Here is a 25,470-nt window from a genome sequence, read left to right as displayed (position 1 = left end):
AATTTGATGATTCACAGATGATATGATAAAGATATCATATATATATATTGGAAAAATATCTCGGTTCCAGAGCTCAAAAGTCTTACGAACTTAACTACTACTCAAGCTCCAATTACTCTAGACAATACAACAAACTAAATCATATATTATGCATAGCTCTGCTCCACGATCTCTCTTACTTTCCTATTATATTCCCGTTTGTTCTCACTGAACAACCTCGCAGCCTCGGCGTTTGCTGGGGAATCAGGGTTCGGGTCACAAAGCAAAGACTGTGAAACAGAAGGTCTTGGTTAGTTCATGCAATGACCCACCACAATGCAAAAGAAGCAAATGGAGAATTCAGAAGTCAAAACCTGAATCGATGTGAGTACCGCAGAGACGTCATAGATGGGGCTCCATTGGTTTTGTAAGATATCCAAGCAAATGCTTCCATCTGCATAAACTGCACCAAAGTTCAAGTATCAAATATCAAAATGGGAAGTAGTTTTTGATCTTTTTTTCTCTATGTTTTTTGATTGAATGCTTGAGCTTACTGTTTGGATGAAATATCCGTGATACAAACCGCACTGTTGGGGGCTTGTTCGGGTAATCCTCAGTGAACTGAAGGGTCATCTTGAAAGTACCTGATGATTGATGAACACAACAGATTGATTAGTTTTAGCTATTAGTTATAACTCATGAATATATGTTGGCCCCAAATGTTAGAAAGATATTATCACCTCCATCCCATGGAGTGTCATCAGGTCTGCAAAGACAATGGAGTTAGACAAGGATTGAAGCATATGTTGCAGACAAAACAAAAGATACAGAAACACACACACAAGAATGTTATACCCAAAGATGACAGCATTCCAATGCATGATATTGTTATCTAGTGGAGACCCACTTATTCCCACAGGAGGATCTTTCTGCAGCCTCTTGAAATCCCACATTAGTCTCTTTCTTGCTGGACTTGTCATTGTTGCAACCTATTAAACCTTACACTGCATTAAAAAAAATGAAATGTTTGGAGTTAACTTCTCTGAACTCTTCCCACAAGTATGGTAAAGCGATATAGCCTTCTAACAAGAACAAGGACCTAATTTCCTGATAAAAGTTTCAAATTCCTTGATTACCCAGAGAAGTAGAAGCAGAAACCAAAATCAACATTTCTATAACCTAACATGTTTACTCAAAGACGTAAAGCTTCAACAACCACTAACCACCCTAACCCTAAGGTCAACGAAAATTCCAATCAAAGAAACAAGAAAAACCAAAACTTTGAAACAAGAAAGCTTGAGGCTTGAATAGTTTAACGAGCAGATTAAGTATTGATTCAGCTGAGCCAAAAGCTAAACCTCAATTCTGAATGAAGTAGATCAAGAGCAGTAGGATTACAGAGCATATAAGGATCAGATTCTACATTCATGCATGAAAGATCTCATCTTCTAATGAAAATGTTACAAACGAAAAGGCTTACCTTGAATTCAAAAAGCTGCAATGAAGAATCAATCCAGCAGATGAATCCGCAACACCAGGAATTAGGGTTTATCAATATTCAAAACCTTGAATCGATCATATTCGACGAACAGAGAGCAGAAGAGATAATGGAAACTATACGAGTGGAGAATAGCTAAAGTAAAATACAGAGAAAGAGAGAGGGGAATCAAAGTTGAGAGAGATTTTTTTTTTTTTCTTCTTCGCCAAATAAGAGAGAATCTTACAGAAATTAAGGAAGAGAAGAAATAATGAGAAAGAAAGAAAAACACTAAAAATATTTTTTTTTCTTCCAAATATTTTTTGTTTTAATAAAATATTTAATGGTTTTTGAGATTATTTGTCGGTTAGCGTAAAGGCAAAACGTTATACGTCAATGAGTCATTCGGCACAAGCGGACGTGACTCAGCAAGCTATCACCATTCTTAATTTTACTTGTCTTTGTCTACATCTGTGTTTATCTTACAAATTTCCTTTTTTTTACCCCTGAATTTTATCTAAGAATCACTAAAAAATAATGAATTTCCAATTTTAATTTGAAAGAGTAAATAGTATAATACACACCCTAAATCTCTTATTATTTTTACTAATTTCATGATTAGTTTCCCTTTATCATATTCCATTAGTCTTGAATAGAAATTACTATGCTTCTTCTTGATGAGTCATTGACAGGGTTTGTAATTAGCAATTAAAAACTATGGGGTTAATAAGGAAATAACGTTGAAGTTAAGGGAAAATCTATGTAAAAATCTAAAATCATTGATGTATTTCTCGTCAATCAGGGGAAGCAATTACTCCATTTTTATATAAGAAGCCAACACAAATCACTCAGAAGTTTTATTACCGATCTCGAATCCTCCTCCATTGTCTGATTTGTTCATCTTTCTCCGTCTCTTCTGGATCTTACGCAATGTATAGAGTTTTGGCGAGCCGAGCACTTAGAGCTAAGTCTCTCTGTGACAAATCATCTACCTCCCTTGCTTCTTTGACTCTCCCCAGGTTTTGAAACTTCTCGCCCTTTTTTTCTTTGTATTACTACTGCTCTTCGCCTTTTGGGATTGCATGTAATTGCATAAATTAATTGATTTTTTTCCCCCTAGAGTTATATATAAAAAAAAAAAGACAAAAAACTTTAGCAAGTTGGTGTTTTAAAATGACCGATATGGATTATCGAGTTGCCGCATCTGCCAGTGACTGTGAAACAGTAGAAAGTGTTTGTTGATTAGATGTTGAAATGGTTTTATCTTTAGTTCTCTTTCTGATTACCAAATTGATGTCTGAATGTGATCCATTTAAACGAGTGTGTTCATTTGACTTAATTTTTGTGTTTTTGGTCTTTGCAGATTGAATCATTCCATACCTTTTGCTACCGTAGATGCTGAGGAGCTATCTGGTGCTCACCCTGCTGAAGTACAGAGCTTTGGTGTGTGTCTTTACTTCTCAGATTGGATTTTAGATTTTGTACTTAAAAGCTTCTTAGTAAAGTGCTGTTGGAGTCTCTGAGCTTTACTTTCCTGTTATGTTTATAGTGCAGGGGAAGTGGATTGGATCTTCGAATCATAACACACTTTTGGATCCTCTAAATGGAGAACCTTTCATTAAAGTTGCTGAAGTGGATGAAACAGGAACTCAGGTGCGAGCCTGTCAAAACCGTTATTCCTAAAAGTGGTATCTGTCTCTATTCTAACTTTTATCTTTCGTATGTTCTATGTTGCAGCCATTTGTAGACAGCTTATCCCAGTGCCCGAAGCATGGTCTTCATAACCCTTTCAAATCTCCAGAGAGGTACGGCTTTGGTTCGGGCTTGGTGATTTTCATCCATTTCTTCTTGTTGTTTTATTTCTCATTTGATTCTATATATGAAGATACTAAACTAATGGTCATGTTTTTGACAGATACCTTTTGTATGGAGATATCTCGACAAAGGCAGCTCATATGCTCGCCTTACCTAAGGTAACACATACTTTTTTGTTGTCTTGAGTGTTGAATTCAAAACTTATGTTTCCCAAATAACGTGCATACTGAGCTACTGGTCTTCTGTTATCTTATGCTTGTATACACTATTAGGTAGCTGATTTCTTTGCGAGGTTAATTCAAAGGGTTGCTCCAAAGAGTTACCAGCAAGCTGCTGGAGAAGTCTTTGTCACACGGAAATTTTTAGAGAACTTTTGTGGTGACCAGGTACATGAATCTCTTCACCATTTTTACATTGGTTCCTCGTTATTAGTATCAACAGCTTTATAATTCATGAAGGATTACCAACCATAACTTTTGCCTATTTGTACATTTCATTTCTGTGCCTAGCTTTCTGAAATATCAACTTTGGAATGACTCCCCTCTCTTTCTTTTATCAGGTGCGGTTCCTGGCACGGTCTTTTGCAATCCCTGGAAATCATCTTGGACAGCAAAGTCATGGTTACCGTTGGCCTTATGGTCCTGTAAGGCATTCTTCCTAGATGGTTGTAATTAGTGACAACTCTGTTTTGTGCTTTGTTTTGAAGTCATAGATTTGTGATGCAGGTAACGATTGTAACACCATTTAATTTTCCACTTGAGATTCCCCTACTTCAGTTGATGGGGGCATTATACATGGGTAACAAACCTCTTCTTAAAGTAGACAGCAAGGTATTAAATATATTTCACATAACATAGTCGTCCTAATTGTATTGGTCCTATCTGTTTGAAATAATATAATGTTACTTGGATAGGTAAGCATTGTGATGGAGCAAATGATGCGACTGCTCCATTATTGTGGCTTACCCGCAGAAGATGTTGACTTTATAAATTCTGATGGGAAGACAATGAACAAGATCTTGTTAGAGGTATTTGATCAGGAATTCACAAGTCTATTGTCTCCACAGGTTTATTAGTTGAGCTAACTTAGTGCCTTGTCTATTTGTAACCTTTTTCAGGCAAGTCCTCGGATGACACTTTTCACAGGTAGTTCTAGAGTAGCTGAAAAGTTGGCACTTGACCTTAAGGGTCGAATCAGATTGGAAGATGCTGGATTTGACTGGAAAGTCTTAGGACCAGATGTTCAGGAGGTTTCTTACCATAACCTTGCCTACTTATATTTCCACAAGTCTCTTTAGATGTAATTGTAACCCTTGTTTCGGTCTCTAATGTCAGGTTGATTACGTTGCATGGCAATGTGATCAAGATGCATACGCGTGCAGTGGACAGAAGTGCTCTGCACAGTCTATGCTTTTTGTTCATGAGGTTGGTTTGATCCTAAATTTTATGGTGAAACTACCTTTGAATCCTATTGGTTACTTCCAATTTCTTTTGTTTTTTCATTGTGTTTTCTGTTTTTTGAAAATTCTCTGAGCAGAACTGGTCAAAAACCCCTCTTCTTTCCAAATTAAAAGAACTAGCAGAAAGACGCAAACTGGAAGACTTAACAATTGGTCCTGTCCTCACAGTAAGTTTCATATTTTTTTCATCTTTTATTAATTTCTGATGAGATTTTATCATTAAAACTTGTTCTTTCATCATTGTTTTCAAGTTTACAACTGAGGCAATGTTGGAGCACATGGAGAACCTGCTTCAGATTCCTGGCTCGAAGCTACTCTTCGGTGGCAAGGAACTGAAGAATCATTCGATTCCTTCTATCTACGGAGCTTTGGAGCCCACTGCAGTTTACGTTCCCATTGAAGAAATCTTGAAGGATAGTAAAACCTACGAACTCGTCACCAAAGAAATCTTTGGACCGTTTCAGGTTAAACCGCCTATATTGATTTCACTTGCTTTATCTTAATGATCCGTGTTTCCTTACTAAAAACGTAGCACTGTTGTTGTATCTGATATCCAGATTGTAACGGAATACAAAAAGGATCAACTTCCTTTAGTGTTGGAAGCTTTGGAGAGGATGCACGCTCATCTAACTGCAGCTGTTGTTTCAAACGATCCCATCTTTATTCAGGCAAATCTTTTCACCATCATCATCAATCAATCTCTTCTTCTCTTACCATTAGATATTGATGTAACAAATCTGTGCAGGAAGTTGTAGGGAACTCGGTGAATGGGACTACATACGCTGGACTCAGAGGAAGAACAACTGGTGCTCCTCAGAATCACTGGTAAGAGAAATCAAAAAGAATCCCAAATTAACAAATCTTTCTTTTTGTTTGTGGAAAAAACTAATATAATACACAAAAACAGGTTTGGACCTGCGGGGGACCCGAGAGGGGCCGGGATAGGAACACCGGAAGCTATAAAGCTGGTCTGGTCATGCCACAGAGAAGTCATTTATGATTATGGTCCGGTTCCAAAAGGTTGGGAACTTCCTTCATCTACTTAGAAGTTGTGTGTCCACTAATGAAGTAAGCTCGTAGTTTGCTTGTTGCATCGAATAAAAGTGATTAGTTATCTCTACTAGTAGTTTCAGTGGGAGGGAATAAGAGATTGAAACATGAAGTTTTCAACGGGGTTGACTTGGTCAAGGGGTGGAGAGATTAAGAGAGAGAGAGAGAGCGCTATTGTAAAACTTGAGGAACTTTTAAAGTCCTCCAGAATCTCTAGTTATAATAACTGTTTTTGTTCAACTCAAGTCCGCAAGATAGAGCAATGATAGTATGATACAAATGTTTTTGAAACAAGAGTGAAAAAGAAAAAATACGACTGTAACTTGTTAATGTTCTTCATTAATAATGAATTCAGACCCTAGTCTGATCGATCTTGAATATATCTATTGAACAATTTTTTTCATCACTATCATGGGAAAACAAAAAGAAACGACTACTCTATGATTTGGAGACTCCGTACATGACCATTTGTTTACCATCCTTCTGGTGTTGGTAAAACAGACAAATGCAACCATGGCGATTGACCCAAAGTGATCTGCAATGGAGAGTTTTTAATGTTGAACTTTATGTCCAAAAGCTTTGATGATGTGAACTAGTAACTTGTCTCCGGTTATGCTTCTGACTCGTTGTATGAGTTCGCTCCGCGAGATTCTCCTGTTCTGTTATATCCGAAGGAAAGCAAACAATTAGAATGTGAAATCACCTGCAACGATAATGGAAGTAGAAACAAACAACAACAAAAAAACACTTACTTGTTGATCTTTGTAGTGTTTATGAATGACAAGTATCTGAGAAGGAGGAAGAAACTTGGACAATGCTTTGATCAATACAGGAAATGCCATCCATGGCGATCTCAATCTCTTTGGACTACCTGCAAAACAGTAATAATAATGTCAAAAACCAAAATCAAGAACAAAGAAAATTTCAAAAATTTTGAGGTATTGGTCTTGGTTATGCTTACGAGTTAAGTTAAACGGAGCTTTGACGCAGACAAGAAACTCAGGCAAGACATGTGTGTTCATATGTGTACTCCACACAATGTACTTCTTCGGAGAAGCTAAATCATCTACACCAGAATCAAACTCTGGTGAACTCGGACATGACTGAATCGAGCCTTGAGAAACAATCTCTGATTTTCCAAGTAGAACTCTACAAAGCAACAAGAATCTCATCCCATCTTCTGATTCTGAAGCTGATTCCTTCAAACTAAACAAACAAACAAAAACACCAATAAAATGAGATTGAGTCATTAAAAAATAAAAAATCAAAGCTTTGGAAAAATTAAAACTTTTCAGAAGTCAGAAATATACCAATCAAGAGGAGAATTATCCGGCGAAAGATACAACCCACGGCCGTAAGACCCATCGTTTCTCGGCGGCTGGCTAAACCCATACTCCAAAATCGTTTTGAGCTCTTGTTTCCCGACGGTGCACCAACCATACTTGACCTTAGCGTCTTCGGCGTGTTTCAACTGCACCGCCTCTTGAAAAATCTGAAAAGTCTTGAACTTAGCACGAGACCCAACAGTCCTGAACCCGTTTCTGAGAACAGAGAGAATCTGGCATTGATCACCGAGACCAGATTTACAATTACGAAAGATAAGATCATGAGCTTTGTCTCCTTCAAGCAACTCCATAAGCCCGAGCTCGTCAGCAAAAGATGACGGCGGTGGCGGCGGACGTCGTCGATCAGGAGAATACGAATCGCAGCTTCCAGATTCGGATATCGTCGATCCTTCTTGCTCTGAATCATCAAAACCAGCTTCAACTTCGGTTCTTCCGTAATCCATTGATTAGGAAAAAAAAAAAAAAAAAAAAGATAAGAACTTTTGGAATGTTTTAGGCTTTTGAAAAGTTTATGTTTTTGTTTCTTGAGAGAACACAAGAACTTGAGCTCCAATCCAAAGTAAAGATATCTATATATAAGAAGAAGAAACAAAATAATTACAGAAATGGAAAGAAGAAAAAAAAGAACCGCCTTTTGTTTCTCTTACCGTCGGTTTTGCAATTTATTTTTTAATCGGTATTTATAAAAAATCTCTCACAAGTTCTTCTTTGTCTTTACTTGTCTCCGTGGAGAAGACGTAAATAAAAAAATACTACAATGTTTTTTGGTAAGTTGCGGCCGCAAGCTGTTTTTTTTTTCTCCCTTCTTTAATCAGGCTTTGATGAGTCTATTCCGTGTTGGAGTTCGTTAACCAGTGGGTTTGGGTTGGCTGTTGTGAAAAGACGAAACTAGCCTTTGAACCACAAGTTGCGGGACTATTAGGCAGAAGAAGCGAAATGACGAAATTATACACCCGTTTGCTTCCGGACATAGAGAATGTGTTGTTGTTAGGTCTTCTTCTATAGAGGCCACGACCGACACACGTAACACGTTTTATACGTAACCCATTTCTATTTCTTAATTGTTTTTTTTTTAAGTTATAAGAATCCCTTCCCCATATGTTCATAACTAAATTAATCGACTATATTATAATGTGAATGTGATCTCTACAATTAATAAAATGAAATTAGTATTTAACTCACCTAAATGTTAGTTCTCACAAATACTGCAACTCGTAATATACAAATATTGTTCGGGTTTAAATCTCAACCATGCTTTAAAATATCTGGTTGAGCCAAACTTGAATTCGTGCTTTGCCCTCATTAACTAACATTAATCCGTGTTTAATGGGAAGGAAAATTTATTAAAAAAAGAAAAAAAAACAAAAAAAAAACTAACATGTAAACGTATACACACCTAAATATATATATAAGTATCTGGATTCAGAAAGCCCATAAATTTGTTATTTGGGTCATACTTTATTTCATTAACGACATAGGCCCAGTTACATAATAGTTAAAACACTGTTAATCATCACCCTCTCCAAAGTGATCTCACTAGACAGTCTGGACCATCATTGTCTCTCTCTAGCTTAAAATTTTTATATTCTCACAAAAACCTTAGAATATATATCTGTACGCTTCTTGAAATTGAGAAGGTGTCTGTGTGTATTAGCCTATTTAGGTCTTCTTTCAGCGGCCAGGCCACGGCCGGCACACGTTTTTTATACGTAACAATTTATTTTATTTTCTTAAATGAATTTTGAGATTTTAGGTCAATGATTCTTTATTTAGAAATCCCATATGTCCCCATAGTAGTAAAATCATATATTGTATTGATAATTTATTATTGTGCCACAACGTATTATACACTACTAAAAAAGAGCTGAGTTAGTTTTGGATAGACACTGAGACCATGTCCAGACAGTGTGTAAACTTACCGACCATCAAATCCACCATCTTTGACCAAGAAGATGAACGTAGTGTCGTCTACTTTTTGGGACACGATCCTGTTCTTGATCAATACAAAGTAGTTTGCACTCTTGTGTCATCCTCGGAAGATTTGGTCAAGATAACCTCGGAGCACTGGGTCTTCGTACTAGAAGTTGGAGGTTCCTGGAAGAGAATTGAGTTTGATCAACCTCATATTTCTACAAGACCTGGATTGTGCATAAGTGGAGTTATTTATTATCTCGCTTTCACTAGTATGTCTCACGATATAGTTGTCAGCTTTGACGTCAGGTCTGAAGAGTTTAATATAATCCAAGCGCCTCTTGTGGTGTCTGCATTTGTTGACTCTGTGGGTTTTTTAGAGTATGGTGGTAAACCAGCTATTATTGATCATACCAGTCTTGGTCAAAACGGTTTGGTGGACATATGGGTCTTAGAAGATGTTGGAAACTGGTCGAGGAGATCTCTGAGTTTGCAGCCTTGTCATATTCATTTAGTCGATAGCAACATTGAGTGGACGATGGAAGGTGCAACCCAAAACGGCGAGATTATCTTGGCACCGTTTGAGTTGTGTTCCCCTTTTTACATCCTCTGTTATGATCTAAAGAAGAATGTTTTGAGAAAGGTTGAAATCAAAGGAATACTAGACCACAAGTTTAGTAGCTTGGACGTTAATTTGACTCTTATGGATAAAAGTGATAGCATTGTCCACTTGGATACTTAAATGCTGACTACTTGTTTTTCCTCTCCCAATCTAAAATATTATCAACATCTCTAATTGTTTTTCCCTTTAATATGATACAGTGAACCTATATAGTGTATCTATTTTACTTATGTTTTTATTTGCACCCAAATATATGTTATTGATCAGAATCCCATAAGTACTGAATCAATGGTAATATGATTTTGGAACACACATAACAGCTACTACTGTAATTGTATTTATATCTTGGTTATATGTTATAGTTAAATTTTACAAGACCTTTGGTAGTAGTGGTGAGTCTAGGGAACATAAGCACATGGCGAGGTAAAACCTACTAGACCATTAATTGTTGTTGTTGTATTTGCCATCTTAGAAGAATGCGCAAAGTGTAGGTTCTGAAAAAAAAAAAAAACAATATCAGAAGGGCCGGGCCAACCGGTTACAGGGTTTTAGAATTTAGATATATAAAGTCGCCTAACTCTTTAAATTCCCCTGCTCTTATATGATTAATGAATAGGTTTTTAGATATATAAAAGTGTTTTGTGGGTGCTTGTGAATCATTAGGACATTGTAATAACAGCTATGGCTCTATCTACACCTCTGGCTCTGGCTCTGTATTCTCAACGGAAGAAGAGGCCGTTAAAGGCGATGAGACGAGGACGAAGAATAAGAAGACGACGAGGAGACGATGTGGCCGCGCGGAGGATTCCCATGGATCTTTTGATCGGGATCCTGACTAGATTGCCAGCTAAATCGCTGATGAGGTTCAAGTGCGTCTCAAAGCAATGGTCTTCTCTTATCCGTTGTCGATACTTTAGCAATTGTTATGATCTTACGGTGGCATCCAAACCTCGTCTGTACATAGGTTTTGTGGGTGAAGCAGGTGACTCGGCACTGCTATCTTTCTCATCATCGTCTAGTAGTAGTGCTGAGTCTTTTGACCTAGAAACGACAATACTAGGGGTAGGAGGACAATACATGGACGTTACTCTTCGCGGCTTGATTTTATACACCGTTTGCGCAAAAGCGTGCATCTATAATCCCACCACCAGACAAAGCGTAACCTTACCGGCCGTCAATCACAGCATCTTTGCTGAAGAAGGTTTACGTAAGAGTATCCGCTACTTTCTCGGACACGATCCTGTCCTTGATCAATACAAAGTAGTCTGCACGGTTGTGGTATTCTCAAAAGATTTTGAGAGGATAACTTCGGAGCATTGGGTGTTTGTACTAGAAGCCGGAGGTTCATGGAAAAGAATTGAGTTTGATCAACATCATCATAGACCTGGAATAACAGGACCGTGCATCAACGGGGTTATATATTACTTGGCTTCTACTAGTACATATAAGAGAAGAATTGTTTACAGTTTTGACGTTAGGTCTGAAGAGTTCAATATGATCCGAGTACCTGATGTGCTGTATGAATTTGGTGAGTGGGTGGAAGTTAAAGAGTATTGTGGAAAGCCAGCTATTATTAATTACACCGATTTTTTAGAAAAGGGTTTGTTGGATTTATGGATCTTGGAAGATGCTGGGGAGTGGTCGAGGAAATCTCTGGGTTTGCAGCCTTGTCAGATGCATTTACTTGATGACATTGACGAGATTGATGTAGATGGTATAACTCTAAACGGCGAGGTTGTCATGTCACCCGCACCGTGGTCTAACCCTTACTACTTTCTCTATTATGATCTGCAAAAGAATCATCTCCGAAAGGTTCTAATTCTCTCAGAAAGGTGGTTTAGTATCGCCTACTCTTGTGTCATGCGGACGGATAATTATGAAAGCATCGTGCACTTGGAAATTTGAATGCCAGTTACTTTGTTTTTTTCTTCTTCCGGTCTAAGTAGTTTATCAACATTTTCATTGTTTTTTTTTTTTTGCCTTTTAATAATACTTAATGAAACTATTTATTATAAATTTTCCAAGCCCGATAATATAGTATGTGTTTGCTATTTATCTTAGCTCCCAGATCCGTGTCTTCCCCTTATTACATTCTCTATTATGATCTGCAAAAGAATGTTTTGAGGAAGGTTGAAATCAGTGGAACATAGTGAGCAAGTATCATGCACCTGGAAACTTGACTGCCATTACTTGTAGTTTTCTTTTTTTCTACTTCCAAATCCAAGCTAAGAGATGGTCTTTACCGCCTTTAATAATTCAATAGAACTATTTATTTTTTTAATTTTAATTTTTACTTATTGGGACACATATTGTAAAAAACATTGTGATACAATTAGACCCATCGGATAATCTTTCAAATTTAGGACGGAGCAAATTCGGTTCGGTTCACTTTTTTAAAACCAAAAAACCGGTTAGGGTATATCGAATATTGAGCAAACACCCTCTCAACTCTCAAGTGATCTATCTTCTAAGACAAGGCAATGGACCATCGTTGTTCTCTACTTTTATTTGTCAACAACTTTAAGTTTGGGTCTCTGCTGCTTCTTCTTCTGCTGCTTCCTCTTCTTTTTCTTCTTCTTCATCAGCCTCAAGCCCTAGAGACTGGTTTAGGCACTCTTGAGCTTCGTCTAGTGCAGATTCATTTGCATCGGTTGCATATAATATCTTCTTAACTGCTACCACTATCTGCACATATTGTGGGTTTCAACATTACATATATTGTCAGCTTCACACAAACGAAGAGAAACAAAGACATTAAAAAAGAAAAGGCATGAGATTGCATTTACCGGAAGATCCTCGAGTTCAGGGGTCTGACAGAGTATCTCTATGTCCCGGAGCTTAGAGAAGTAAAAGTCTCTTTCTTTTTCCAAGAGATCGACCGAGACCTTGAGATCTGCTATCTGCCATTGTGAAAGAAGGTTTCATTACAGGTTTGTTTTCACTAACATGAAATTAATGAAACCAAAAGGGATGATTATATGCTGCTTACCTCCTTTGACAGAGCATGCACTTCGGCTGATGAGTTGCTCCCACCTCCAACTGCATGTGATTTTGCTTGCTTGGGACCTAGGTGTTACAATTTTCAACAACGTTGAGAAATTTCTAAATTGGATAGGCAAGCAGAAGGATAAGAGAAGCTAAATCAAATGGCAGAACCAGATGGTTTGTTGGAAGTAGTAACAGGAGGATGATGCATATTGTTTGTTTGCAACGACTTTGAGATCTTACTAGATCCCTTTACGCATTTCTCTTTGCCACCTCTTGATCTTCGTTCTACTGGATTATAATTCCTACAACAATGAAACAATTACAGTGCCATTAAGAAGACTTTTAGTTATTAATACAGAACAAACAAAAAAAAAGTCGACAAGGAAGGTTGAAAAGTCCATACTCGTTCATAATGCCGCCGTTTATGGAATCGCAAAAACGCTTCAGCCATTGTAGAAACTCCAAGTTGTCTAGTGGTCGGCCTTTGACAAGCCTGTTGACTTCCAATGGCTGATTTATTTCCCAGTAAGACAGACAACATTGTGAGTGATGTACATAAGTTAAAGTCAAATAGCATACAGTATCTTTATCTCAAACAAAAAGTAAGGAAAAAAGATATCTAATAAAAAGAATTACTTTTGTAATCTTCAATTTGGTGAAGACTTCTTGCATGACCTTGTAGTTTTGTATCATCTCGTACTCGTTCTTAGCTTCAAAATTAACCTAAAAGTGGGAGATTTAGATTGCTCTGCAAAGAAGAAACGATTGCAAGAAACAAAGAAGAGTTGGCAATTAAAAAAAAAAAAAACACCTTGTGCATTGGCACAACTCCTGGGAAGGTCATGTCCAACATTTGACATTGCACAGCACCGGATGCAGCCTATCAAAACCCAAACATAGCCACTTAGATAAACAGTCTCACAAGCAAGACAAAATTTGAAGAACTGTTCTTTTAACATCCTGTTTAAAACAGTATCTAAAGCAAGGAACTCCATTTCATAATCATTTTTAAAGAACCTTGAAGCCTTTCGAAAAGAAAACTGAAAAATTGTGGGATTTATACAACATACGAAAACAATAAACTCATGTGCAAGCCAAAACAGAAAGAAGAAACCAAGAGACAAATGTGTTGCTACCGGTAGCTGAAGCATTGATCATCAAAAGACACACACACAGCAACAATCATCAGAGAGTCAATGTAATTCGATCTTTACATATGAGTCAGAACCTGTTTTTCAGATATATCCGAGAAAACTCAAAACAAAAAAAAAGAGTTCCTTTAGACTGTCATAAGCTCACTAGTTGTACGGAATCAGGAATGACAATTCAAGAATCAGAGTGAGAGCAGCTCACCGACAAAATCAATTAGATCATGAGAAACAAATCAAACCCCATTTCCCCCAAATTTTACCAGACAAAATTGCACCAGATCAACAACACTGCATTTCTCAAAATCGAATCACTCAAAGCCACCGACATTATTATATAAGAAAAACCCTTAAAGACAGAAAAGGCACGTCCTGTATTAATCAATTCATGGACAATGCAAGAGAATGAAGAAATCACACACATGCAGATAGATAGACAAGAATTCAACAACAAAAGAAGAAGAAGAAGAAGAAGAAGAAGAAGAAGAAGAAGAAGAAGAAGAACCTCTTCGATACGAGAGAGATTGAGATGAAGCCTGTCATTGATCCAACTCAGAATCTCATTCCTTCCAACAAAGTAAGCACTATCCATCATCCCAATGTTCGTCGCCATTTTTTGAATCCTTCTTTCCCGAACAACAACAAAAAAAAAAACTCTCTCTTGTTGTTGTTGTTGTTGTTGTTGTTTCAATTGGAGGAAACTCAGATGCAACGCAATGAGAGATTAAAGGGTAAAAGATAATCAATTAGGTTAGGTGAAATTAAAAAACCCCCCTCCCAAATTATTATAAAAAAAAAAAGAAAAAGAAAAAAAAAATTGATTCGATCTGTTTTGGGTTTTGCTTGTTAGGAAGAGAAACTGAAGCAGAGAGAAAAGGACGGAGAAGCGCAGGTTTATATAACGAATATAACTAAAATACTACAGAGATAATTTTTTAAATTTTTTTAATAATAATTAAAGCTTACTTTTAAGATTAAAAGGCAGGCATATTTTGGGTTTAAGCTAAACAAAGAAACGAGTTTTTATAATATTATAAGTAGGGAAAAGGAAGGCATTAAGTTGTTGTTTATAGGTTCGTTTCGGTTACAGCTAAAATGTCATCAGTTCACCAATAATAATAACGATGCTGATTTGGACTGTAATATGTAACGCCCCTCTTCCCACGTGAGCCTTGTCTCTTCCTAATAACTTACTACTCTAGTAACATGCTACTTTACTTTATCTATGTGTTTTACACTTCTAAAGGAAACGTACAGTTTTTTTTTTTTTTAAGGTTTATTTTCTTCCCATTTGAGACTTGGTTTTTCTCTTTTTACGTTTTTTCCCTCTATTTTTTTTACCTTTTTTTTATCCGCTAACATTTTTTAAAAAGGTTCCTCATGTTTAGACTTTTTATTCAGAGAAATAGCATTAAAAGTAGATGTACGTTAACACTAACAATATACATACATTTGTAAGGTAGAAAATCAATTTCTTCTGTCGTTTTTAAATGACAAAATAATACGGCATCACACATTAAACATACTTACTTCTGTGAGGATGAAAAAAAGAGGAAACATATTTATTTCCGTGACAGGCTTTCACATGATGAATTCATGATGATCATCTGCTTGTAAACTATACCTGTATAGACTTTTTTATATTAAAAGAGCTATGAATTGATATTTTTTTACTACTATGTTTGGTAACAAACGTGTAAAGAAAACGAATAGATCTTAGCTACCATATTGATTCTTCCTCCTATTTACAGCTCAAAGTGTTTTGTCTTTTACCATTTCTTGAGAATCTGCTGAATCATATGATACTACTACTTGTTCAAGGTCCGGTTTGAGACGCGTACCGACTCAACAATTATATATAACTATTAGCTAATACGAGCCCGTCAGTTACTATTTTAAAAACGCCAGGTCTTATCAATTATCATTGATCGATCATAAAAACCATTTTACAAATTTACAATTGTAAAACGCCACAGTTGTCAGTTAATTAAGCTTACTTTAACTCGTGCACCTATCTAGTATGTATATTGTATACTCCCTTCACCTGTTAGTTTTGGTTTTATAACACGAACATAAATTAAGAGTAAAAGTCTTTTATTCGATATTAAAATTTCTCAACAGTAACAACAACTTATCATAAAGAACTCAGAAAACGGAAAAGGAGAAAACAAAGTATATGATACACTACTATGATTGGTCACGATATTAAAGATCACAACCACGTCAGGAACTAGTAGCTATAGGTGTCATCAAAGGCCGAGTGACCAACATATTTTGCTGATGTATCCACCTGAAGATAGAAACAACAAACAACCAGCAAACAGATCGAGTCTCAATGATCAATCAAACATCAGTTCAGGTCTAGCTCCAATAGGGTTTTGGAAAGAGTTAAAAGGAGGTCATACCGAGCTCACAATCTTCTCATTAGGAGCGCCGGAATCATTTACAGGAGTAAATCTGCCTGCGGTTGCTCCTAAGTCGCCATCATCTTTCTTGGCTGGCACGTACCATACATTAACAGTATGTGGGCTTAAAAGGAATGAACGCACATAGTGCTCGTAGAGATAAGCAGCCCCGCTCAAGCCCGGTAAGACCAACCAACTAGTTAGAGCTAGCTTCGCGTAAGGATATAACGGGATCCTGATCATACCAACACATCGATATTTTAAGTCCCCACGTTATAAGGTGATGAGAAACAATATATATATATATATATACATGCCCGACTCTGTTTTTCACAAGTAGAAGCTTGCAAATCAAGGAAGCTTAAGATTGTATTTACCAATCGATGATTCTGTAGAAAGTGAGCTCAAAGAGTTTGATAAGTGAATAGAGAGCCCAATACGTCAACCATTGCTTGTCGTCTCCATGACTCCTCGACTCTATTGCCCTCACTGATGCGTATCTGTGTTTAATAAACCAAAAATGTTAACAAGAAGAAGGGCTTAAGATTTCGACATTATTCTCAGGCAAATAAAGAGATATCTTTTATGCGACTTACAGAGGATATACCAAGCTAATCACAGGTCTGCACAACGACAAGGATCAAATTAATGGGATAATAATAATTAAAAAAAACGAGAAAAAAATCATAAGCAAGCTAAATACTACTAGTTAAGTTACCCAGCGATGACGTCGAAGTTCTTAAAGATGACCTTCACTAAACTTCCGATACCGGAACTCATCTTTGCTGCCGTCGAATTCTTCTTTTTCTATTTCTTCTTATCACACTCTCACCACCGCCTCTTGAGTTTTTCTTAGCTTTTCTCGGTTTGTATTTTGGACAAGACCAGTATATGAAGTAAGTAGGGCTTGGGAACACGTGTCCGTGACTATGAGAGGAGTCAAACCGTAATTTAGCCACGTGGCTTGATCTGCAAGCTGTATAAGTAAAGCTGGTAGTAGTTTTCTGACCGTTCGATTTCATCAATCTCATAATTCACAAATTCTCTGTTTCTCAGTCCAGTGTTCTTCTAATAAAAGTGTTTATGAAATAAAACTAATTCAGTTTAAAACTTTAATCCAGTGCATTACGTGCCACTTAGCTCAGTAGATGATGACACTGCAGCTATTGGGGTTTTGTGAAGATTTGTCGATGTTGAGTTACAAAGATTCCATTAGGGGAGATCTAAATTCCGATTTTGTCTGACTACGTTGAGTTACATGTAAGTAAATCTAATAAACCCTAACTTTTGAATAAAGTTTTGAACTTTTACTGAATTGTTCTTGTGTAACTTTTTTTGTTTGTTTGCAGCTTTAGGATGTGGTGATAAAAGTTGTGAAAAGCGAAGGAGAAGAGCAAGACAACTTATTAGGACTTTCAGACAGATATCTCTCTCCCGCTTCTAACTTTAGTCTCTCAGTCTTAAGTAATGGGATTGCTTGATGCTACGTTTTATAATATGTCAAAGTTATGAATTTATATGTCCTCTGCTTTCTTCATATGTTATTCTCTGTTTTTTTTTTTCATACATTTTGTGTGGTCTTGTCTCTTTGGATCTAATTACAATGTACTATTGGGCCTATAAATTTTGGAACTGATATTTTATAAACTTGTGCCATCAGGCCCAAGCCTATGTTCTTAGATTGCTGATGGATGGTGTTTTCTTCTGTTATGCTAATATTTTTTAGTCTCTAATTAATTTAATCACCATAACCTTCTGAAGATACATCAAACAATACTCACTTACGTGTATATTTTGATTTACATTGAATCATCATAACTGTTGATGATTTTCAAATTCTAGAAATATACTTTTAACTCGAAGGTAAATGTATAATTGTGCTAGAGAGTTCAATGAAGTGGGCACAAAACAAACATACATATAAATTATAAGGTACGAAGCTTAAGACGCCAATATTATGTGATTGGTCCCAATTTTATGTGTTGGTAATTGGTGTGGTGGATCATATATCTTGCCAAACGTAGCACACAATTTTTTTTAGTCCGAGCATAACATTATATTTTCAAATTTTAAAGGAATAAAATATGTAACTGAATTCTATTGATTTAACCAAGTTTCAAATTCAGCTCAACAATTTTCACAAACTTGTTGTTATAGTTCTAGGAAGATTATCGCAGAAGTAAATTTTGTTAACCGAAAACAGATGATAAAATTAATAATTTAATGAATCTTTTGCAAACATAAAAAATAAAAAAACAAAGGAGATTGATAAGGTTTATGAAAGCTGTAAATTATATTACTCATCATCATTCATTGCTCGACTATAAAAAAGTATATGCATATACTTATTTACAAAAACATGGACGATGAAAATATCGAAATTAGTTTAAGTCATGTATCCCTATTATAGTAAAAGAGAAGTACAAAAGTGTAAACGGGTCGGGTCAATTAAAAAATTATAACCCACAAACTTTAATTGGATACTAAGAAAATGGATTATCCGGCGATATTGGATATATCCAGCAATTTATTACAATCACTGATGTTTTTTACAAATTAAATATCTTTGCATATATGGAAGTTTATTTGTTCAAAATTTTCTCACTCAAAATATCCCTAGAAAACGTGTTTAGGAACAAATATTACGAACATTTAAATAGTTTCCATAACAACCTTCAACTATATCCTAACTTATTGTAGGGGATTTCCTAATCAAATATTACGATTTTCAATAGCAAAATTGACATCGGACTTACCTTTCAAATATAAAAGCAAACTGTTAAATTTTTTTAGTAGAGAAAGTTCAAATTAAAAATATAATAGTTTGAGTGATTATGTGTACATAACCATTTTCTTAGAACGTATCATAGTCTCTCTTATGCCACCACCAAATCTCTATATTATTAAAAGAGAAATACAAAATAAAATACGGGTCGGGTCAAAATTAAAAATTTAACCCGATTTTAACAATTGAACACATCAAAATTGGATATTAAATTGAGTTTGGGTACATACATCGGATATTTTTATATCTAATTTTAAGATTATATTATTTCCATAACTAACTTTAGGATTTCCAAATATTTCTCTAACTTATTTAATATAATTTATTTTAAAAATATTATTCTTCTTTCACTTTTATTTGATCCTATTTTTAATTTATGATATTAACTATATAATAAAAATGTTTTAAAAAAATTTAACTTCGTTTTTGCATATGTTGTAATTCGAATTTTTCAAAACGGACATATAATACTCAACTACACTCGGTTAAATATTTTGGACAATGATTTAAAATCATTATAAGTATAACCAATAGTAAAACCAATATTACATGAGCATATTTAATACTTTAAAAATTTTCAAAATATTATAATTAAAAGGTTCAATATATAAAAATTTTAGAATTTATAATATTAAAAATATTTTGTTGGAGACATAGATGTAATTTTGGGGACATAATTTTTTTGATAAAATATATTATATATCAAACTACGTAAATTTTAGATAGTTCACGTGTAGTTTGTTAAAATCACAATTATAATATTAAAGCGACTTATGAATAATGTTTTTTACGAAATGAATTATGTTACGGGTTGGTCTTTCAAAAATATATTGTAAGTATGTGACTTTTACGTATATTCCTACTTCTACTACAAAAATGGTAAAACTGAATAATTTATCGATAAATATTCTTTCGTGCTGTTAAATTTTCACTGGTTTTTTTAGTTGTGTCAAAACTCAATATATTATTATTTACTCGCTTATTTCCTTTATTATTATATTTAAATTTATTCTACAAATATATTATTCAGTGCATAAAATTAAAATGTAACATATTTTAATCCGTTAAAGATTATATATAAGTAATTATTTCCCAATCTAGTATATATTTAAACAAACATCGGTTTTGCCTGTATTTTAACAAAAGTAACACGATCTTTTACATGATATCGCGTTGTTTACATGAATCACGTACGTACGTACTCAAAAACAAACTTGATCTAATTAATAATGATGGTTCAAAGAATTATCATCATCACATATTGAGTTAGATGGTATATATATAACGAAATCTACATCGGCAAAGTCAATCAACACACTAGAGCTGTAAAAATCACAGGTTACTCTAGTAATCTAGTATATATATATATACTATGTCAATTAACTTGAAGCAAAACCCTAATTAAACGCATGCAATGCAATGTACTATGAACTATGACTCTCTCTTTTTCGGAACTTGAAATATATATATCGAGGCCCTACTTTAATTTCTCCATAATGTGAACAAATTCAAATGAAAATTGACTTATATACGTACACATCGAGCTCATAACTACAAAAAAATAGTCAACTATGAACCCCCTCTGAGATCATGCCACGTTCAAGTTTTATCAATACGACTTATGTCGATACAAATATGGTCCCGTATAAAATGCCTCCCATAATAATTATAGTATGATTTAATCACCAATAATTTGTTATACTCTCTGGAAACTATGAATTATATATATAAAGTATTGTATCAAACTAAATCTAGAAAATAATAATACAAATTAAATAATACACCGCCCATTATGTATCGAGTAAATTATGAATTGAAAGATTTCGTACCTTAGAGATTATTGTTGTGACATTCAATAGCCGGTAAACACGTGTAAACGTCCACGGACCTTGTACAAAGCTAGTGTATCAGATCGTTTTAAGCACCAAGATGAAGACGTGTGGCGTAGATCTAGTTATATAAGTGGAGACCACAAAGTTTCGAATACGATAAAATATTGCTTTTGAGGTGGGACATACGACATACCTAATTCCCGATGTTGAGAAATTTTCTAGTGTCGTCTTGCGTGGCTTTTGACATTGTCCTGTCCTGTCCTAGATCCTCGCTTTCCATATCCAGAGAATTGGCAAGGTGGTTTGATTCATACCGTACACGTGTACATTCTTCCATGTCAGTAGAATACGTGGCCAGTGGTTCGTTGCATCGGTGTATAAATGGTGGCCGGATCGAATTCGAAGTTTCAAGAAAATGATTGGTGAAAGAATTTAACCGTAAGAAAACAAAAAAAAAATAAAAAAAATGATAGGAGTTGTTCAGCCCAATTCGGGAGGCAACTTACAAACAACATATTAAAAAATGACAGTCTCATTATATTCTATGCGAAGTTGTGAACGTATTGTTATGTAAAGCAGCTAAAACGATTTATGTAAATAAAGATGGGAAGATTATTGTAGAACTAAGTAAGCAAATCCAGAATCCGACCATGATTCTAATACTTCCAAGATACAATTACGGTTTTGTGTGCAAACATTTTATGCAATTATGCGGTTATAGACTTATAGATCAGAAGACTTCGAGTTTATATGATGGTTAATTTGCACGAACTGTTCATCAAGTGAATATATATACTTATTTGCACGAACTGTTCATCAAGTGACTGATAGTAAATAGTTTCCTCATCGGAAGTTCCTACGCATGGTAACATTTGTTTGGATTACATTGGTTTATCTATTTGACCTAGACGGTTAGACCAATAGTATGAAGCGTGAGCATGAACCAGAATTAGTACGCAAGTCATTTTTCAAACGGCTAAACATTAATATAAGGGGTGGCATGGTTGTTTTTTTCCTTGTTAAATTCGAAGTAAAGCCTGACTGCTTGATTTTACTGATACTAAATTGACATTGGTATTTGGTTATTCAAACGAATATAACAAGTAAATGTCGGCTTGTCAAATAAACCCTCAAATATATATGGTTATTATAATTTTACAGTATAATATAGTAGGTTAAAAATTTATCAAAATCTAACCAACGTCCAATCCGCCTTGCATAGATTCTTCCTTAAACTGCGTACGTACCAATAATTTTCTTATCAATTGTTTTATTATTTAAATTAATATTTCTTAATTACTATTGACGTGGTCAATCTTCACAAGCCGACATTGAAAGTTCGAAAGCGATGTTCTAATATACCGTCCGGAAAAGGACAGCATATGCTATAAAAAGATAGTTTAGACACGTTAAGTCAAAATGTTTAGGTTAATCATAAGATTTGGAAGATCAGATCTTACAATTCGTCGAGTTTATTTTAAATGAACTTAAGTTTATGTTGGCATAGGCTTAGTGGCTTAGCTGAACCCAATAGTTAGAAACCCATGTGTATAGATTCATACCTATACATCATCACAAGTCACAACCAAAACAACTTTGTTAAAATGGTACCAAAAAAATAAAATAAAATAAAAAACTTTACAGAGAGGATACCGTGGTATATATACAAATGACAAACGAACATACATTTTTATGAAAACATTGTAATTACATTTCTGATAAGCCTTGAGGATTCAGTAAACGGGACTGATAAAAAGTTATATATAGTCTCAACGGTTTGGTACATTGGATAACTAAAATATCGATGTCAAAGTGATAAGTGTTTCACAATGACTATCAATTCATGTTTTGGGATATATATATTTTCGTCTCTGTTTTGCAGCCGCGTTCAGATTTTATGTTGTCTTTTTACAAAAGTGTGAAACTTTTTAAAAGTAAAATCCTAATAATTATATCGAATGGCCGGCCAAAACCACTATATTAAGATTTGGGTCCAGTAAAAACCAAACACTATGCATAGTGACCGCAAGCATCAGATATTCCGGAAGAAAAGTCTCCAAACACAATGTAATAAACTTTTATTGGAGTTAATATGTTTACCTAACTTTAACCCGCAATTCGGAAGCCTTCACTGTAATAGAATATAAAACTTAACTACTTCTTAGTAAAAGTTAATACTGAAATCAGCTTTATGTATGTATATTAATTTAAGCAGACTTAGTCCAAATTGCCAAAATTATGCAAGCTTTTAATGTTTGACTTGTGCAATCTTAAAACAGGAGATCCGTGACTTTTAAAAATCAGAGGATGCAGCAAGTTGGACGGGAAAGTTTCATGTTTTCATAGGATTGGGATCGTGATTGTGTTACTCTTTGATTCGGTCAAAATAACTATCGTCATGCAGTACGTAAATGAATACTTGGGGCTTAGAGCAAACATATATACGAGGTGTTATTATTATTATTATTATTATTAAAAACATAATATATAATATACACATTAAACTGATCTGAAACTTTTTAGTAGAAGTTTCTTACAAAATATAATATTTAAAGAGTTCCATTATTGGCTAAATTTTATTTTTAACAAATTAAGTTATACTGATATACAATGTACTATATACTGTAAAATACAGTAGATTGATAACAAAATAAAAATAAAAATGAGAAACTCATATATCTACTCGTACCGAAGGCAAAAACATGTTGTCCCCTCCGAGCATTAGATATTCGAACCCACGATTTGGCCCGACTTACCTAAAGTGTGTCTCTAGGTTCAACCGGTTTAGGTACGGATTCTGGCTATAATAGTTACTTATCCAAAGTGGGCAGTACACTGCCATGCCTTAATATTTGCTTATGCTTATGCTTACGTAAGAGTTGTTGATCTCTTATTGGCTATTTTATTGAAAATTTTGTTTTTTGTTTCATAGTATATGAAAATGTTAGTGCTAACGTTAAATAATTTGATAAAGTTAAAAAGAAGAAAATAAAACTCTTGCAAACCTAATGTGGCGAAAATGTACATCGGCAAGATCTATCAAAGTTAGACCTCTGATTAAACGTTAATCAAGGTTGCATATATCATTAGACGATGGGGCACAATAATCTAACAGTTTCATAAGTGTAAAACTAAGTTTCCTGATTTTACTCTTTAGATAGTGGCACGTGCCTCGCTACAGTCAATTTAAGCCCTTATTTTTTGGGGATTAAAATATTAAACCCTAAGTTTTGTTATTGATACTATAATAAAACCTAAGTTAACCTACCAATTATTTAATTACACAGCGTATAAAATAAGATATGACCCCAAAGTTCGTCTACAATCCAAAAGACGACCATAGTCGTTGACTTGTTTCATCCCATATTAATCTTCTGGTAACTCTCTAGGAAGCATCGTAGGAACTTTCAAACTGACTATAGAAAAAAAAAAAAAAAAAACTTAAGAGCTCGAAGAATAAGATGCAGTTAATATATTACTAAAATATAAGAATAAAATAATGTAACCATAAAATTATATAACTTTTTTTGGTCTCCCGTACTGTTTTGTTTCGTTATATCGATAGTTTCAAAATCTCCTCGAAAGGCAACTATCTCTTTTGAGTTTTGACTTAAAACTTATAAATTATACTTTAATGAAACAATGAAAAGTAGGTTTATTGTGACAGTAAAGCTTCACCAAAACAATGAAAAGTTCTATTTCAAAATAAAAAAAAGTCACGTTTTAACGAGGGAAAATAGGACTTTCATTAGTTGATCTTAATAAAGAAAACATGTAAACATGTGCATTTATAAACTAGTACAGTTCTAGTATAAAATACTTAAATTTATTTATGTTTTAAGTAGTAAATTTTTATAAATCAGTACAGTTCTATAAACAACTTAATATATGTTTCAAATAAAAGTACTATAAGGTAGGTCGCGATGGGGGGTCAAATTAAAGTTAATATGTGACCCCGATGATGAGTAAATATACAGTTATGGGCGATGCACCCCAAAAGGACGTGGTGTGTTATGTAGATGCACTAGAATTTCAACCTAACTCTTTTTTAAAGAAAAATTTCCATGAAATTTTAACTCGTCGTGGAAAAGCATATTACTGTAATTTATATATCCATTATGATATATTACTAATTTAAAGGGCATGAATAAAAATATACATATTCATTTTAGAAGCTCAATGCACGTCGGAAGAAATAATTAATTTAGAAGCTCAATGCACACAGCCACGACGTGCTTCGCAACATTCCTCTTGTTTCTTGTACAAGTTTTGATTTATCAAAACATTTAACCAATACAAATTTGTCAGTTTTTAGTTTTTTTTTTCTTTTTTATGTAGCAAAATGTATTCTTTAATCAATAAATAAGAAGTCATCATCCTGATAATCCGCGTGCTAATGTAATTATAAAGAAAGAAAAACAAGATTGATTTAACGAAAGGTTTATTACTTTATTAAGTAATGTGTTTATGTGTGAGTGGAAGAGTACCGTATTGTGCTAGTCCTTAGTCATTTTGCGAATCGCATTTAGTTCTCAAGTTGGATTAAATATATAAGAGGATGTGCATAAAACTTTACTGTGAGAGTTAATACACGAGCCTGTCAAATGGAGAAGAGTAAATTAATTGGTCGGTAAAATTGACATCTTAAGGATT

The 25,470-nt window shown here is 34.6% G+C and overlaps 7 protein-coding genes across 7 annotated transcripts; 3 read left to right on the top strand and 4 right to left on the bottom strand.

Moving 5' to 3' along the window:
- Positions 1 to 23: 23 nt before the first annotated feature.
- On the bottom strand, positions 24 to 1,705 carry LOC17876891 (ubiquitin-conjugating enzyme E2 3). The gene is made up of 6 exons (XM_006281203.2): positions 1,460 to 1,705; positions 835 to 983; positions 720 to 745; positions 534 to 623; positions 354 to 442; positions 24 to 269 (listed from the first exon to the last, which is right to left on the bottom strand). The coding sequence occupies exons 2-6, from the start codon at positions 957 to 959 to the stop codon at positions 147 to 149; spliced, it is 453 nt and encodes a 150-aa protein (XP_006281265.1). The 5' UTR covers positions 960 to 983; positions 1,460 to 1,705; the 3' UTR covers positions 24 to 146.
- A 616-nt stretch (positions 1,706 to 2,321) lies between these two features.
- Positions 2,322 to 6,020, top strand: LOC17876941 (delta-1-pyrroline-5-carboxylate dehydrogenase 12A1, mitochondrial). Its single transcript, XM_006279540.2, has 16 exons — positions 2,322 to 2,475; positions 2,820 to 2,899; positions 3,006 to 3,109; positions 3,194 to 3,261; positions 3,372 to 3,429; positions 3,544 to 3,657; positions 3,831 to 3,914; positions 3,997 to 4,101; positions 4,185 to 4,298; positions 4,389 to 4,520; positions 4,606 to 4,695; positions 4,808 to 4,897; positions 4,982 to 5,194; positions 5,288 to 5,398; positions 5,476 to 5,555; positions 5,638 to 6,020. The coding sequence occupies exons 1-16, from the start codon at positions 2,387 to 2,389 to the stop codon at positions 5,774 to 5,776; spliced, it is 1,671 nt and encodes a 556-aa protein (XP_006279602.2). The 5' UTR covers positions 2,322 to 2,386; the 3' UTR covers positions 5,777 to 6,020.
- A 71-nt stretch (positions 6,021 to 6,091) lies between these two features.
- Positions 6,092 to 7,747, bottom strand: LOC17876376 (probable inactive poly [ADP-ribose] polymerase SRO5). The gene is made up of 4 exons (XM_006281555.2): positions 7,091 to 7,747; positions 6,742 to 6,986; positions 6,533 to 6,651; positions 6,092 to 6,439 (listed from the first exon to the last, which is right to left on the bottom strand). Exons 1-4 carry the CDS (start codon positions 7,567 to 7,569, stop codon positions 6,332 to 6,334), a joined length of 951 nt encoding a protein of 316 aa, XP_006281617.1. The 5' UTR covers positions 7,570 to 7,747; the 3' UTR covers positions 6,092 to 6,331.
- Positions 7,748 to 9,020: 1,273 nt separating this feature from the next.
- On the top strand, positions 9,021 to 9,779 carry LOC17876687 (F-box protein At5g62510). Its single transcript, XM_006279802.1, has one exon. The coding sequence runs from the start codon at positions 9,021 to 9,023 to the stop codon at positions 9,777 to 9,779; it is 759 nt and encodes a 252-aa protein (XP_006279864.1).
- Positions 9,780 to 10,340: 561 nt separating this feature from the next.
- On the top strand, positions 10,341 to 11,564 carry LOC17875281 (putative F-box protein At5g62660). Its single transcript, XM_006281387.1, has one exon. The coding sequence runs from the start codon at positions 10,341 to 10,343 to the stop codon at positions 11,562 to 11,564; it is 1,224 nt and encodes a 407-aa protein (XP_006281449.1).
- A 404-nt stretch (positions 11,565 to 11,968) lies between these two features.
- LOC17875524 (microtubule-associated protein RP/EB family member 1B) lies at positions 11,969 to 14,659 on the bottom strand. The gene is made up of 8 exons (XM_006280855.2): positions 14,301 to 14,659; positions 13,459 to 13,527; positions 13,284 to 13,370; positions 13,051 to 13,157; positions 12,816 to 12,949; positions 12,649 to 12,725; positions 12,446 to 12,559; positions 11,969 to 12,344 (listed from the first exon to the last, which is right to left on the bottom strand). The coding sequence occupies exons 1-8, from the start codon at positions 14,406 to 14,408 to the stop codon at positions 12,180 to 12,182; spliced, it is 861 nt and encodes a 286-aa protein (XP_006280917.1). The 5' UTR covers positions 14,409 to 14,659; the 3' UTR covers positions 11,969 to 12,179.
- A 1,213-nt stretch (positions 14,660 to 15,872) lies between these two features.
- LOC17877126 (HVA22-like protein b) lies at positions 15,873 to 17,035 on the bottom strand. The gene is made up of 5 exons (XM_006281953.2): positions 16,919 to 17,035; positions 16,797 to 16,823; positions 16,578 to 16,700; positions 16,201 to 16,435; positions 15,873 to 16,085 (listed from the first exon to the last, which is right to left on the bottom strand). Exons 1-5 carry the CDS (start codon positions 16,978 to 16,980, stop codon positions 16,026 to 16,028), a joined length of 507 nt encoding a protein of 168 aa, XP_006282015.1. The 5' UTR covers positions 16,981 to 17,035; the 3' UTR covers positions 15,873 to 16,025.
- Positions 17,036 to 25,470: the final 8,435 nt, after the last annotated feature.

This window comes from Capsella rubella, unplaced genomic scaffold (genome assembly GCF_000375325.1).
Source record: "Capsella rubella cultivar Monte Gargano unplaced genomic scaffold, Caprub1_0 scaffold_8, whole genome shotgun sequence".
In the NCBI taxonomy this organism is placed as follows: domain Eukaryota; kingdom Viridiplantae; phylum Streptophyta; class Magnoliopsida; order Brassicales; family Brassicaceae; genus Capsella; species Capsella rubella.
The sequence above is the reverse complement of the archived record's forward strand: the minus strand, read 5'-3'. Positions and strand labels throughout refer to the sequence as shown.

Excerpts from the sequence above, each read along its gene's own strand:
- LOC17875281 (XM_006281387.1), top strand. The coding sequence starts at position 10,341 with ATGGCTCTATCTACACCTCTGGCTCTGGCTCTGTATTCTCAACGGAAG.
- LOC17877126 (XM_006281953.2), bottom strand. The coding sequence starts at position 16,980 with ATGAGTTCCGGTATCGGAAGTTTAGTGAAGGTCATCTTTAAGAACTTC. Across the intron at positions 16,824-16,918 it reads AACTTCGACGTCATCGCTGG|ACCTGTGATTAGCTTGGTAT; the intron begins GTAACTTAACTA and ends GTCGTTGTGCAG. Across the intron at positions 16,086-16,200 it reads ATGAGAAGATTGTGAGCTCG|GTGGATACATCAGCAAAATA; the intron begins GTATGACCTCCT and ends TTCTATCTTCAG.
- LOC17876891 (XM_006281203.2), bottom strand. The coding sequence starts at position 959 with ATGACAAGTCCAGCAAGAAAGAGACTAATGTGGGATTTCAAGAGGCTG. Across the intron at positions 746-834 it reads TGGAATGCTGTCATCTTTGG|ACCTGATGACACTCCATGGG; the intron begins GTATAACATTCT and ends TTGTCTTTGCAG. Across the intron at positions 624-719 it reads TGACACTCCATGGGATGGAG|GTACTTTCAAGATGACCCTT; the intron begins GTGATAATATCT and ends ATCAATCATCAG.
- LOC17875524 (XM_006280855.2), bottom strand. The coding sequence starts at position 14,408 with ATGGCGACGAACATTGGGATGATGGATAGTGCTTACTTTGTTGGAAGG. Across the intron at positions 12,950-13,050 it reads AACGGCGGCATTATGAACGA|GAATTATAATCCAGTAGAAC; the intron begins GTATGGACTTTT and ends TCATTGTTGTAG. Across the intron at positions 12,560-12,648 it reads TGCATGCTCTGTCAAAGGAG|ATAGCAGATCTCAAGGTCTC; the intron begins GTAAGCAGCATA and ends TCACAATGGCAG.
- LOC17876941 (XM_006279540.2), top strand. The coding sequence starts at position 2,387 with ATGTATAGAGTTTTGGCGAGCCGAGCACTTAGAGCTAAGTCTCTCTGT. Across the intron at positions 4,898-4,981 it reads CAATTGGTCCTGTCCTCACA|TTTACAACTGAGGCAATGTT; the intron begins GTAAGTTTCATA and ends ATTGTTTTCAAG. Across the intron at positions 5,195-5,287 it reads AAATCTTTGGACCGTTTCAG|ATTGTAACGGAATACAAAAA; the intron begins GTTAAACCGCCT and ends TCTGATATCCAG.
- LOC17876687 (XM_006279802.1), top strand. The coding sequence starts at position 9,021 with ATGTCCAGACAGTGTGTAAACTTACCGACCATCAAATCCACCATCTTT.
- LOC17876376 (XM_006281555.2), bottom strand. The coding sequence starts at position 7,569 with ATGGATTACGGAAGAACCGAAGTTGAAGCTGGTTTTGATGATTCAGAG. Across the intron at positions 6,652-6,741 it reads AGCTCCGTTTAACTTAACTC|GTAGTCCAAAGAGATTGAGA; the intron begins GTAAGCATAACC and ends ACTGTTTTGCAG. Across the intron at positions 6,440-6,532 it reads AACACTACAAAGATCAACAA|AACAGGAGAATCTCGCGGAG; the intron begins GTAAGTGTTTTT and ends CGGATATAACAG.